At 41.2% G+C, this 13,625-nt stretch overlaps 1 protein-coding gene across 11 annotated transcripts in view; it reads left to right on the forward strand.

The window, feature by feature from the left end:
• LOC139263213 (gephyrin) overlaps positions 1–13,625 on the forward strand; it is a 903,368-nt gene that overhangs the window by 870,472 nt on the left and 19,271 nt on the right. For 7 of the 11 annotated variants that reach the window (XM_070878953.1, XM_070878963.1, XM_070878956.1 and 4 more), the window contains 2 exons: positions 8,888–8,952; positions 10,385–10,423. In XM_070878953.1, the coding sequence (XP_070735054.1) occupies positions 8,888–8,952; positions 10,385–10,423 (104 nt within the window). The remainder of the gene's footprint in view (positions 1–8,887; positions 8,953–10,384; positions 10,424–13,625) is intronic. The other 4 variants (XM_070878957.1, XM_070878961.1, XM_070878960.1 and 1 more) reach the window with 1 other exon arrangement.

Raw genomic sequence — 13,625 nt, forward strand, 5'->3', positions numbered from 1 at the left:
ATGCGGGAAGAATGTTCCCGATGTTGGGGAAGTCCAGAACCAGGGGACATAGTCTTAGAATAAGGGATAGGCCATTTAGGACTGAGATGAGGAGAAACTTCTTCACTCAGAGAGTTGTTAACCTGTGAAATTCCCTACCGCAGAGAGTTGTTGATGCCAGTTCATTGGATATATTCAAGAGGGTGTTCGATATGGCCCTAATGGCTAAGGGGATCAAGGGGTATGGAGAGAAAGCAGGAAAGGGGTACTGAGGGAATGATCAGCCATGATCTTATTGAATGGCAGTGCAGGCTCGAAGGGCCGAATGGCCTACTCCTGCACCTATTTTCTATGTTTCCTATTTTCTGTACACTGACTACCTGATCTGTCAGGCTTGTAGCGGAAAGATCAGTTGATCCCCAAGAAGCAATGAGAAACTCAGAAAGCATCAGAGAAATCTTCTTGTTTATTTGTTCATGCCATTTCTGCAACTATTAGTAAGAGCCAACAGCTTGGCCAAAAGACCAAGGAAGATAAAATAATTGAGCTGCTGAGGGGATTAGCTATGTGAGAAAGTGTCACTTTGATTCAAGATGACAAAATGGGAAAATATCAATGTTTTGTACTGTTATCAGGAGCCAAGCAAAAATAGCATGAATTCTCGCAGTGATACCTGTGAGATGAGCCATCATCTATGCAATGATGGTCCTCTCCCAGTCTCTGGATGATGCTTACCTTCCCAAAAGCTGTACATCGTAGCACATTTTTATGCCCCTTCCCAACAATCACTCCACTAAAGTGAAGTCATTTGAGATCAATGCAGTGATATTCAAGCCAATAAGTAACTCCAGAACAAGTCGCCAATCTCTCAACATGTACACAATTGAAAGAGATGGCTGCTGAAAGTCTTCTAACTTGCCTGGCAAAGGGACTTTTACAGTCAGGGGGAAATGACCTTGTATCTAAACTAGTGCTGTAAAAGAGCACATTGTATTGAGCTGAAGCTGTACTTTTATTTTAGGTCCTGTGTTTTACTGTGTGAAGCAGCATGTTTTCAACAGATTACACAAGGATGGCTTTTATAAAAGATTCACATTGCTGTATTCCCCTTCTCATACGTTGCCTGAGGGATCGTTCCAAAACCTTTGTGAAATAGGTATCTTGATATATTGCTTATCTCAAATAATTTTTTTGCTTTTTTCAATGTCTCAAAAACAGTAGGACTCAGCTGTTTTCTTGGTTAGGATTTCACTGCTTGGGTCACACAGTATAAATATTTTGTGCAATTTGTGGAGTATGTGTGAACACCTTGAGGCTCATTATGATTAATATGGTGAAACTAATCTCCTCATTACCACATTAGTTGATTACCACAAAGTACACTTTATAAAACAGCCCAAACTCTTTATCATGAGAATGTGAACACCCCATGTTCCAGACACCTTTCTCCTGTTCATTGATGCTTTTAAGATTGCTTGATGTAATTCCCAAGCCTCCAGCATTCCTGTGTTTAATTTGGGTGCAAGAATATTTTTTTTAAACAATCACCCTGTCCCACTATTTGCACTGATCCTGCTCCTGAATTCAATTCTCTATCACACTGTCATCATTTTTGTTTTTCGCACTCAGTACCATGAATGTGCTACTTCTGCCCATTCATTGCTGATTTGATTGGGCTTTTCAAAACTCCTGCCTAAACTAACCGTTTCTATTTGGTCTGTGAGCTCCAAACTTGATTGGTTGATATTAATATGACAGCACATTATGATTGGCCAAGATGCTCAATCAGAATGAAGTTGATTGGTCAATAGTACAACTAATGGTTTTCTACCTCACTGAATCATACAGCCAACTCTTTGTAAGAGCTATCTAATTAGTCTCACTCCGCTGCTCTTTCCCCACATCCCTTTCAAGTATTTATCCTATTTCCCTTTGTAAGTTACTATTGAATCTGCTTCCATCATCCTTCCAGGCAGTGCATTCCAGGTCATAACAACTCGCTGCGTAAAATAAATTTTCCTCATCCCCCCCCCCCGCCCAATTCTTTTGCCAGTTGTCTAAAATCTGTGTCCTGTGGTTACCGGCCCTCCTGCCAGTCATAACAGTTTCTCTGTACTTTTTGCATCCTCGACTCGAGGGACTGCCGATGATGATGAAGATGATCTGCTCTATCTAAACCCCTCATACCTGTTGCAAATGAGATGTGTGCCTGCCTCCGATGGTGATTTTGAGCTTTTGTCTCTAATTTTGTGCAAATCACACCAAAAAATTGAATGTGAAATGTCATATATCTGAGTAGTGATGAAAATGATATTAGGAACAAAACTAAAAGTGAAGCAAAATTGAAGTTCTGGATAATGCCAACTACAGCACATAATTTTTGGGTGATTTTTTTTGTGTTACGATGGGGGAATGTTTATGTTGTGGAATAAAATGATTTTCTGCTTTCGACACCTGCCGTTGGCATCAAAGGCTCCAAAGCAAAAAAAATCAAATAGGTCAGATGAAGACTGAAGCTCCCTTTAATCTACCTCAGCTCTATATTAGAGTATTTTAAATTCCCAATTGCCAATTTGCAAGCTGTTTGTTGCTCCAGACCTGTGTCAATAGGAACTAGATTGAGATTGCAAAATTACTTTCATGAAAAACACTTGGACCCATCAGAGAGGGCAATCGTTAATCCCATTAGCCTAAAGTTGATTCAATCCCTGGTCTCAGAAATGATAGATTAGCTTTTCTGTCCCAGAGAAATGGTTAACAAGTAAAATCATTAGTTATATGAAGAAGGACTTATTTGGATTTTTGATAAGTGTTATAAATCACCGCTCAGTGTCCCAAACCATTACAAGTAACAAGCTCACCATCTATCTTCCCTTAGGAAATTGTATTGTACCAGAAGTCGAAAATTGAATTTAGTGGTGATATCCATAATAAATTAATCCTCAAAAAAGCTGCCGTTTTGGTTTAATTTTATTGAACAGGTGTTATTACAGTATCTTGACAAGGCTACAATATTACATCATGCTTGATGTATTCATCAGAACAGTTAAGTACCCCTTAGATATCAGTTTGCAGCACAATTCTGGAGTCGTTGGGAGTGAGAAAGGCTAGTGCCAGCAATTGCTGGCTATGGAAGGCTATTCGCCAGGCGATGAACAGATGAGAGAGTTGGGAGGAAAGCAATCTGAGGCTCAGGGCTAAGAGGACCAGATGGAGGATCAATTTAATGTGGCAGAAAGGCAAGAGAAGTGAAATCAAATTGATTGATTTGTAATAGATGAGAATGGGATCCCTATCCTTTTGAAAATATCATCGTTTTATTTTGAATGAGCAGTTATGATACAGACGGTGCAGTTTACAAAGTATTGGAGGATTACTGAAATTGTCAGGCCGATTTTAACTCCTGGCTGGAAGCCGGCGGGGGTGTAATTGGGCAGCAAGGCAGATTTTAACTGGTCAGCTGGTTGGCCGTTTCCACTGGCCATGGGGGGGCGGGGGGCAGAAAATCAGGTGACATTCAGGGGGCTGTGCGAGGGTTTCACAGCTCGAGGGTAGAGCCCAAGACAGCAAAGACCTGGAATTTCTCCCTGCTCCCCCAAGCCCCATGAACAAAGTTGTTTTAAAACTCGGTCTTGCTGGCTTCCCGATAGGTTCACCTGGAGGAATCTCCACAGAGCAAGCTCAATCCACCGTCAAAGCCAGCGAGGTTCACACCACAAACCAGCAGGAACGGAGCGGGAAACGGAGCTGCTCCATTTTACCCGCTCTCCAGTCCTTTCCAATCGATCAGGGAGAGTTAAACTCCTCCTGTATGTCTCTTTTCACAAAGGAGCAATACATCAAAAAGAGAACGCATTATCAGATGAAAGATTGGTCCCGCTGAGGCTGTTAAATATCGAATAACTCCACAAGGCTAAGTACGGTGAGCTAGTTCAGTCATGACCTTACTGCAGTTTATTTATTCTCAAAGAGAGGATTCAACATGGCTGCCAACATTATATACACGGTTTGCACGTGTCTGCCAGTGACCATTAGGACTTCGACAGTCGTACCCTCTGGTGGCAGGTAAAACAAGTTAATATACATAACATAATTTCCCCCCACCCCGCCCCCCAAAGTCCTTGGTACAGGTTGTATTTACAAGTTGAGATGGTCCAGGGCCTTACGCTTCCTGGTTGATTTTCTCAGTTTGAACCCAAGCTTGGATAAGTTAGTAGGACCATTGCTGCATTGCGGAGCAGTCGGTCTGACAGGACTGTCGGGGATGGTCGGTTCTTCTTCGTGCTTGACACAAGGGTCAACTGATGGTTGGATGTGTGTTGGTTGGTCGATGATGATGTCATCTTCAATTTGTTCTGGGTTGTCTGTGAATCGCAGTTTGTTTTGGTCGATGTGCCTCTTGCACGTTTGGCCATTTAACAGTTTAACTACAAACACCTGTTCCCCTCCTTGGCCAAAACCGTGCCAGCAACCCACTTTGAACCATGACCATAATTCAGGACAAACACAGGGTCATGAACAGCAATGTCACGTGGTACGGCTGCGCGATCGTGGTACCATTGCTGCCGTTGTCTTCTGGTTTTGACATGATCATTGAGATCCGGGTGTACAAGGGAGAGCCTGGTTTTGAGGCCTCTCTTCATTAACAGCTCGGCAGGAGGGACCCCGGTGAGCGAGTGGGGTCTCGTCCGGTAACTGAGCAAAATGCGGGACAAGCGGGTCTGTAGGGAGCCGTGAGTCACGCGTTTTAGGCTCTGATTAATGGTTTGGACAGCCTGCTCCACTTGACCGTTAGGTCTGCCCCTTTCAAACCCGCGTCGGACATGCTTGATGCCATTACGGGTCATAAACTCGTGGAACTCCGAACTGGTGAAACACGGTCCATTGTCGCTGACAAGGACGTCGGGCAGGCCATGGGTGGCGAACATGGCCCGGAGGCTTTCAGTAGTGGCTGTGGACGTGCTGGATGACATGATTACGCATTCAATCCGTTTGGAGTAAGCGTCCACTACCACTAAAAACATTTTGCCGAGAAAGGGGCCGGCAAAGTCTATGTGGATCCTTGACCACGGGTTGGATGGCCATGACCACAGACTCAGCGGAGCCTCCATAGGTGCGTTACTCAATTGCATGCAAGTGTTGCACTGATGCACGCATGAGTCAATGCTGGGCCACCAAATGTGAGACCTGGCAATGGCCTTCATCATGACAATGCCTGAGTGGGTACTGTGTAAATCTCGCACGAAAGTTTTCCTGCCTTTTTTTGGCATAACAACACCATAACAGACAATCAGACTGAATAGACAATTCATCTTTGCGGCAGCTATAAGGCTTAATTTCTTATTATTAAGAAATAATAATTTTATTTCTCTGGGAATGACAGACCAATTTCCATTTAATTTAACTTCCAGCATTATCGGAGGACTTTTGGTAAAAGAATGTAATACCCCATACACTTGTTTGTCCTGTACCTCAGGTTGAGTTGTCTGTGCCGCTTGATCCACGCTGGATTGATCATCCTCAGCCACGTGGTGTGTCGCAGCACGCTTGCTCGGTTGCGGACACATTCGCTGAAGGTACCCAATTGTTGCACAGCCTTTGCACACATATTGCTTGAATCGGCATTGATGGGCCTGATGATAGTCCCCGCAACGCCAACAAGGCGAGATTTGATTCACCCCTGATGGCGGACTTTGAGCAGTTACAGATCATACGAACGCGGACGAGTAGGCCCTGCCATGTGCAGCTCATGCCGACAATATTATTTTATGCACAGTACTTGCCGGTGAGTTTCAGTGCTGGGAAGATACCTGTTTCAAGTTTTCATCCGTGGACATGCATGCCTGGGCGATCGTGATGGCCCTGCTCAGATCGAGAGATTCAGCAGCCAGCAGCTTTCGAAGGATTAACTCGTGGCCAACGCCAAGCACGAAAAGGTCCCGCAGCATTTCATCCAACACAGCTCCGAAGTTGCACGGCCCAAATTCCACTACGTCCTGGCCCTCGAAGCGATTGTGCATATAGAAACGATACCTCGCCATGATGATGCGTTCCTTCGGTTTAAAGTGGTTCCGAACCAACATACACAATTCATCGTAAGTCTTATCCATTGGTCGAGTCGGTGAGAGTAGATCCTTGATAAGGCCATAAATTTTTGACCCACAAACGGTGAGGAGAACCACCCTGCGCTTAATTGCGTTATCTGTTCCTTCCAATCCGCTGACTATGAAGTACTGGTCGAGACGATCAGTGAAACCCTCCCAGTCTTCCCCTTCCACAAATCGCTCCAAAATTCCAACAGACATAGTTGCGTGAAAGTTCGTATTTTTAACTCGTCGCCAATTGTGAAGTATCGAATAACTCCACGAGGCTAAGTACGGTGAGCTAGTTCAGGCATGACATTACTCCAGTTTATTTATTCTCAAAGAGAGGATTCAACATGGCTGCCAACATTATATACACGGTTTGCACGTTTCTGCCAGTGACCATTAGGACTCTGACAGTGGCAGGTAAAACCCAGTTAACTTACATAACTCGGGCATTCTCTAATCTTACTGTCTAGCTTGTTATGGGCTGTAGAGGGAGAATGGAGTGAAACGCCATCACTGCAGGTCCGTATTAGAGCTGCCAACGGTCTGTAAAATTGAGCTCTCTGTCCATTTATCTGTCACATAACTATGCTGGCTCCTTGCATGGGTTAAAATTTTGCTTAATATAAAAAATTGCTTGAACTCTTCAAGACAGACAAATTGCCTCAGAGAATATAATAAAACATGATTACCATGACATGAACTTAGATTTGCACTTTGTTAAATATGTAAATTCCTTACCAATTCTCCATCGTGTTGTACTTGCTGTAAGTCTCTCCGCTTAAAGGATATTGTCATCACTACTGTTCACTTACGCTTAAAAATGTCTGGCTTGCAAGCTTAATCCATCAGCCTGTTCTGTTCAGCAGCAAAGGAAAATATTTCAGTCCATGCCACAGTGCTACCCAGAGTCTGCAACTTTATTTGATGCTAATTAACTACTTTTGAAGTATAGTTCCCATTTTGTAAGCAAATATGTGGACAGCAAGGTCCCACAAAAAGCAAATGAGGTTGGTTGAGGGATAAATATTGGGCAGGACACTTAGAGAACTCCTTTGTATTAATGCCAAGGGATCCTTTATATACATCTGAGCAAGCAGACAGGGCCTCAGTTTAATGCCTTAATTAAAAAACAGTGGAACCAAAATTCCCCTGTTCTGCGCCTCTGGGGGGCACAAAAGTGTTTTTGCCTCGGGGGGCGGGGTCACTACCAACAATGTGGTATTCCCTCTGTACTGCACTGAAGTCTGATCCTGGATTCTGTGCTCAAGTGAGCCTCGAGTCCATGGCCTTCTGACTCAGAGACTGAATTGCTACCAGTGAGCTGAAGCTGACAATGTTTTTTTGCTATTTACACTGTATAAAACATATGAAGAGTTAGCTTGCCACATACATTAATTCAAAAGCAGAATACGTACTTGCGTTGGAAATCCCTATCACAAACCTAACAGTGCTGTAGGTAAATATTGATACTTTTGTAATGGATTTTGCCTTGGATAAAGCCTGACACAGGAAGTTTGTAGTGAATTTTGAAATGGACAGTTGCAAGCCACTCAGCATTTTTTGATATAGAATAGATATAAATTAACTGGTTATTTTGTTATTGTTCAGTTGCATTTATTTTTTCTATTTCAATCTTATTTTCTTCCATTTGCTAATAATCACAGGTCAGGGAGGTTGGAAAAATCTGCTTAAGTTGCTATGGGCCACTTATTAACTTCAGCTCCAACAACTGACTTAAGAGAAATTTGCAGATGCCTGTTTTCTTCCCTCCCTTTGGCTGGAGAATGATGAGTGGTGCGAGATAATAAAAAGAAGAAAATGAGAATAATGTTCTCTATTTCCATTTATATTCATCGAATCCCATTTTAGCTATTTACAGAAAATATTCACAGCAATCTCAATAATAAATACAAAAATATCACTGGGCTAGAATTTCCACTTCATTTTCGGTGGTTTTCTCGGCGGTAATGCTCGATTTCGGCGGAAAGCACCCGGCGAAAATTTCCACTTCATTTTTTAAAGAGTTCCGCCGGCATTTTCAAAATATCGCTGGGGAGTGGACCGCCCACGTGCACTGCCGAAAAAGCCGCTACCATCCAAGTTTTGGCTCAGCAGTTACCCGTAGGCAAGATCAAAAAAAACATTCATGAAAAGCAGCCGGAGCTGGGCGTAGGTAAGTAGCCCTGCAAAGAAAGGTAAGTTAAAGGGTTTTTTATATAATTCTTTTTAAATTCTTTTACAGTGATTAAGTTAAAAGGGGTCTTGAGAATGTTTTCTGGATTTTTTGTTTCTTGGAAAAAATATTTTTTGTGACTTCCTCCCTCCCTGCAGCCTCGGTCTAAATTTGAGTAATTACTGCCCATTTTGGTTAAGAACCGCCCAATTTGCCCAGGATCGCGTTTAACTGCCGAGAATCTACGTGTAAGATCCATTTTCTCGCCAGGCGGTATTTTTTCCCTTTTTTATGCAATTTTTCGCCGGCATTATTTGTAGAATCTTTTTGGGCAGCAATCGGCAATGGCGAGTTTCAGGGAAATTCTAGCCCAGTGTTTCTATTAGAGGCCTTGGACATGCGGGATCCTCACTCTGTGATTGTCCACATAGAAGGAGTTGAGATACAGATCATGCATGAATTTAATGACGGAACAGGCTCGAGAGGCTGAATGGCCTACCCCTGTTCCTTTATTCCTATGTTTTGTGGAATTGTATTACAATTCACTTTGAACACTTTGAAATTCAAGTAATGAATTTAATTTGATTATTTGTATGGTTTTCAGTCAAAGCAAGATATTAAACGCACATCCTTGCCTCCACAGCCTCCCAACAACTTTCGCAACTTTGGACACCGATGGCATCAGAAAAATCATCTTTGCGCTGCCAGGTAACAGACCTGTTAATCTCTTAGCAGAATACCGCCTTACTGTTAAAATGTGTCCAGTTTAAAATCTACTGTTTGTTGTTATGTCTAAAGGTAAGACAAGTTAATGCTGTAAAATTTATTGACAATTTCTTTTAATGTTTGAAGCCATGTAGGTGTTCCAATTCCACAGGTCAGTTTTGGGCAGTTCATTTATTTCATAGGATCAGTAACTTTTTGAGTAGGCTATATGCTTTACAATATTGGATAAGATTCATTCATTGCAGTTGAATTGCAAGTATTACTTTTTCTCCTGTGTAACAGCTTCAGAAATCAAGAGCCCTGTACACCAATGTATTCTGTATTACTGGTTGAAATGAATTGTAACCTTATTTAAAAGCTGTGGTTTCATTTCTATTTGTATAAGGTATAGGAATATTTGGGTTGTAAGCTTGAAATTCGGATTTGTGGAAAGTTGTTTAATGATTGAGTGCTTGAGATCCTATTCTGTGCTGACATTTTGGATCTGTAATCCGTACCAGCAAGTGGGGCCTGCAGTGATGGGCCAAGTCTCCCCCTCCCCCTGCTACTTGACCTAATTTCTATTCAGGAATATAGTACATGGATAACATGATACACACTCATTATAACCATCCTTGATGACCAACTAGCTTCTATTTCACTGGTTCATAAATGCGCAGCTTAATTCACATCACAATGACATGATTTGTGTCATGAAAACATAATTGTGTCAGGTCATTATGACTCATCATTCTTCAAGTTGAGTTACTTTACTTAATGACAATCATCAAGATAACTCAAAGTTTTCCTTTTGATTTCTACTTATTTTTTTAAATACAACTCCTTCAGTGACATGTTCTTAAATGGAGCAACATCTGATTAGTCACCTATCTGCCTTCTTCACTTGGAAATGAAACCAGTCTTAACTCAGGTGTTATTTATAAACACTCTCAATTGAATCCGTTTGGCATGTCCAGCATATTTGGATAGGTGCAATGGAGCTGTAGTCCTATGCATTTAGCATGGATTCAGGTTTTTCTAGAAAACTACAAATTAACTTGTGGGGAACAATGAGTTGAAGTAACTACTAATGATTTGGATTTTAATGTTTAGATTTATTTACTGTGTAATGGTGTGATAGTAAAAAATACTTTGGCGTGGATCGTTGGAAAAAAAATCATGACATTTTAATATACTTTGTGTGTAGGATAATACATAGCTGGCAATGAATTACGAGGCTGCAATTCAGTTGAGCAGTGCTGATAACATGAACCACAAAAAAGAGCTGGAGTGGTTCAAGAACATCAGCAGAACCCCTGAGATTGAATTGAAGCCTTAAAAGTCACCGCAAGCTATATGTTGATTGATTGTAATATATATTGAATAGTTTATTTGAAAATAACATTCGTTTTCAACTTTTTTTACCGTTATGCAGCGGGCGCGGTAGAGGCTGATGGTGACGTAGGATCTGAAGGTATATGGCATCACATGATGGGTATTACAGTATCACAAGCTTTTTTTTGTGGCAACCACTAAATAAACTATTCACTATATATTATAGCCAGTACTTACACAAAGAAGCAGATAAAGTTGTAGCATTTTATATTCTAAGATCTCTCTTTCACTTCCCTTAGCCTAGTTTTTTCAATTATTCCTCTCCATTATCTCCCCCGACCCATGTTGCCTGATGCTATGCAACCTACTTCCAAGCCGCTGCCTATTTTGCTTTGAGCCAGTCAGTGTGAAAGGAGTGTGAATTTATTTACAGTTCAAATTTCCAACCCTCCCTTGGAGCATTTGCCTTCCCTCCACCTGCCAGTTTCCTCGTTGGCTCCATTGGAGTCTGCAAATTCACCGTGTGCATGGAATCTGAGCTGCAAGCCTGTCTCCAACCATTCTGCGGAATAGAGAATTAATACATGAATGCACTGTGCCACTGGGGCTGTCACCAGATATAGCATTATAAGTGAAAGATTACCAGGGATTGTCTAACAGTCTTCTGCCAACTTTGTTCTCGTATTTCAGATTTTAAAAATCCTTAGCAAGGACTCGTCATTATTTCTTACAATAGTTTTGTTGTATAATTAATATAGTGTGAAAAAATATCATAGCTGTACTATTGTGCAGTGTGGCCAATATTGTTCAAACATCATCTGCCTTCCAGGAATAGAACTTTATTTGTTCATTATTTGGTATCCTGCTAAAAGCTTTTTCAACAGAAGTCTATTACTGACGCGCAAACTAATTTGGTCCTTCTATATTCCTTCGCAGTCCTTCTGTATGTCCTGGTAGGATTTAACAAAAAAAAACACCAGTAGGTTGATGGTTGTGGTCAGACGTTGACTTGCTCATCTCGGTCAGTCTCGGGGAAGATGCTCTAAGTGGAGTCTAGGCATTTCTTCAGAGGGAGAGAGGGAAAATGGTTTGGGAAGTCACCCTTTGTCTCTTCCCACACATCTCACAGTTGACCACTGGAGAACAGCAGAGCTGAAGGCCACTAAATTGAGCTCCTGCCTAACCTGTCTGTAGGTGATTGGTGTTTGTGGCACAATGGAACAAAAAGAGGATAGAGGAATAGGTAAATATGGCAAATTTTAACTTTTTAAATGTGAAAAAGGTAGCATTTAGTTGAGCTTTCTTTTTCTGACTGGAAATTGGAATGGGCATCAACTGGAATTCATATCATACACACATGGAAAAATTCACTTGTCAGTCAGGCCCCTTATATTTGAAATGTATCAGTTCTACTAATATTGTGGTGAAATGGACAACTTTTGAGTTGCAAGCACTGATCCCTGTTGCCAGATCAGAACCAGGATGTTTTGTAGTTTCTCCCATTTGTTGTAACATTTAGTGTTACTAACTCGGAATACAAGGAGCCTACAACTTTAATTGAGTTGTGTGCCCATCCTTGAATTTGTATTTTGTTGCTCTGTGGAAATAAACTGTTGTTCAGCCTTTGCAAGAAATAAAAATATCTAAATGTGAAAATTCTGTGGCTCCGGAAGGTGTTCTGATAAAGATTTGGGCCTAATTTCTGAATGACTGAAGCCCTTGTAGAACAAGATATTGTATCATAACATTTTGGTTGGTGGAAATGCCAAACATTACGAGTTGATGGGTGCTAATGCAAAGTAATTAGTATTTTGCAGTACTTTTGAACACGATTGCTGAGCCCAGAATAGATAGTATAGCCTCTTTCACACAGCAATTGTTTCTTCAGTACCTTGGGGTTGATATGGTAATTTGTCTCCAGGACATCAGTATTGACGTAAAAATCTTGGTAAAATCATAATAACTTCGTGAAATATTTGCATGTATGACCATTCTAATGTCAGGGAATACTCTCAATTTGAGTATTAACCAAGGCATGTGTCTGTGCAGTGATGAAGTATTGGGCTGGTTCTTGCTGAAAAAATAATGGCATGTCAACAACGCACGCTGTTATTACTGTATAAATCAGCCAGATGTTCAGGGGATTAAGAGATACAATCTCAGAACTTGATGATTGATTAATGCTGCTCCGCCGTTTGCTTCGAACAAATGGCATCTCGCCCTTAGCCTCTCCGTTATTTTTAAGAACTTGCTGAATTCTCACATTAATTACCCATTAAACTCACCACAGAAAATTAAGTCTAGTAATTAACAGTGCAAGTACCTTTTTAACAGCGTGATAATTGTTAATGCAGTGCCAATAAACCTCTCCGACCCAGAAAGTGAACAATTTGAACTTTGGAGTCTCATTTCTAGGGTGGTAAATTGTTTTTAGAAATTTTAAAAATGTCAACTTTAAAATGTATATTTTTTTCTTACTTTTCTTTTCTGTCTCTCTTTTTTCTTTTAATCCAGTCTTTCTTTCCCTTTCTTTATTTCTCTTTCCGTCCCTGATTTGACTCTAAATCATCAACTATTTCTTTCTCAATTCTTACATTTCATTGGTTAAGGAGATACACTGTTGGTCCCACCGTTCACTGAAGCCCCAGATGTCCCTTTAGCCTCGCTACACCATTGTCAGCTCACATTTCCAGCAAGCTACGGCGCAAATATTTTTGAGCTGAAGAGTGCAGAGAAAAAATCACTGGGGCAGCCAAAAGATGCCCTGCTCTAGCAAGATCCAGCCCAATGTATCCCCGAATGCCAGAATGCAGAAAAGATATTTCTCTTGCTCCTGAACTTGGTATAGACCAAAGTCGTGCAGGTGACTTACTGAAAGCAAGACTCCAATTTCTGCAGCACAAACATGGGACCAAACAGTCTGCAAGAATATAACTGGAATAAAATAGTGTTTATGTAAGAATACAAATTACTGAAGTTACATCTCAGAATTCTCTATCAATTTTAAAACGTTTGCACGGCATATCACAAACCACTTCTGCCTGTGAAACTATCTCTGGGACAGTTTCACTTCAACACACAAGCAATATTATTTTTGGAGCATACAGTAGGCCATGGGGAATCTCAGTCTTGCCTCTTGACATGCAAAAAACAAATTCTCCGTACCTTTTGCACTCTAAGCTAGTACAAAGGTCAGCTTTGTGAAGTGTCCAGGATTGCCAAACCTCAAGTTTCAAACATCCATGTGTGTCAAAAAGACACAACTTAGCTGAAAGTGAGATTTTATGTTAAAAGACTTTAAAGGATCATTTTGTTTTACTCTGCAGATGAACGCCGTACTT

Source organism: Pristiophorus japonicus, chromosome 4, assembly GCF_044704955.1.
Source record: "Pristiophorus japonicus isolate sPriJap1 chromosome 4, sPriJap1.hap1, whole genome shotgun sequence".
Lineage (NCBI taxonomy): Eukaryota > Metazoa > Chordata > Chondrichthyes > Pristiophoridae > Pristiophorus > Pristiophorus japonicus.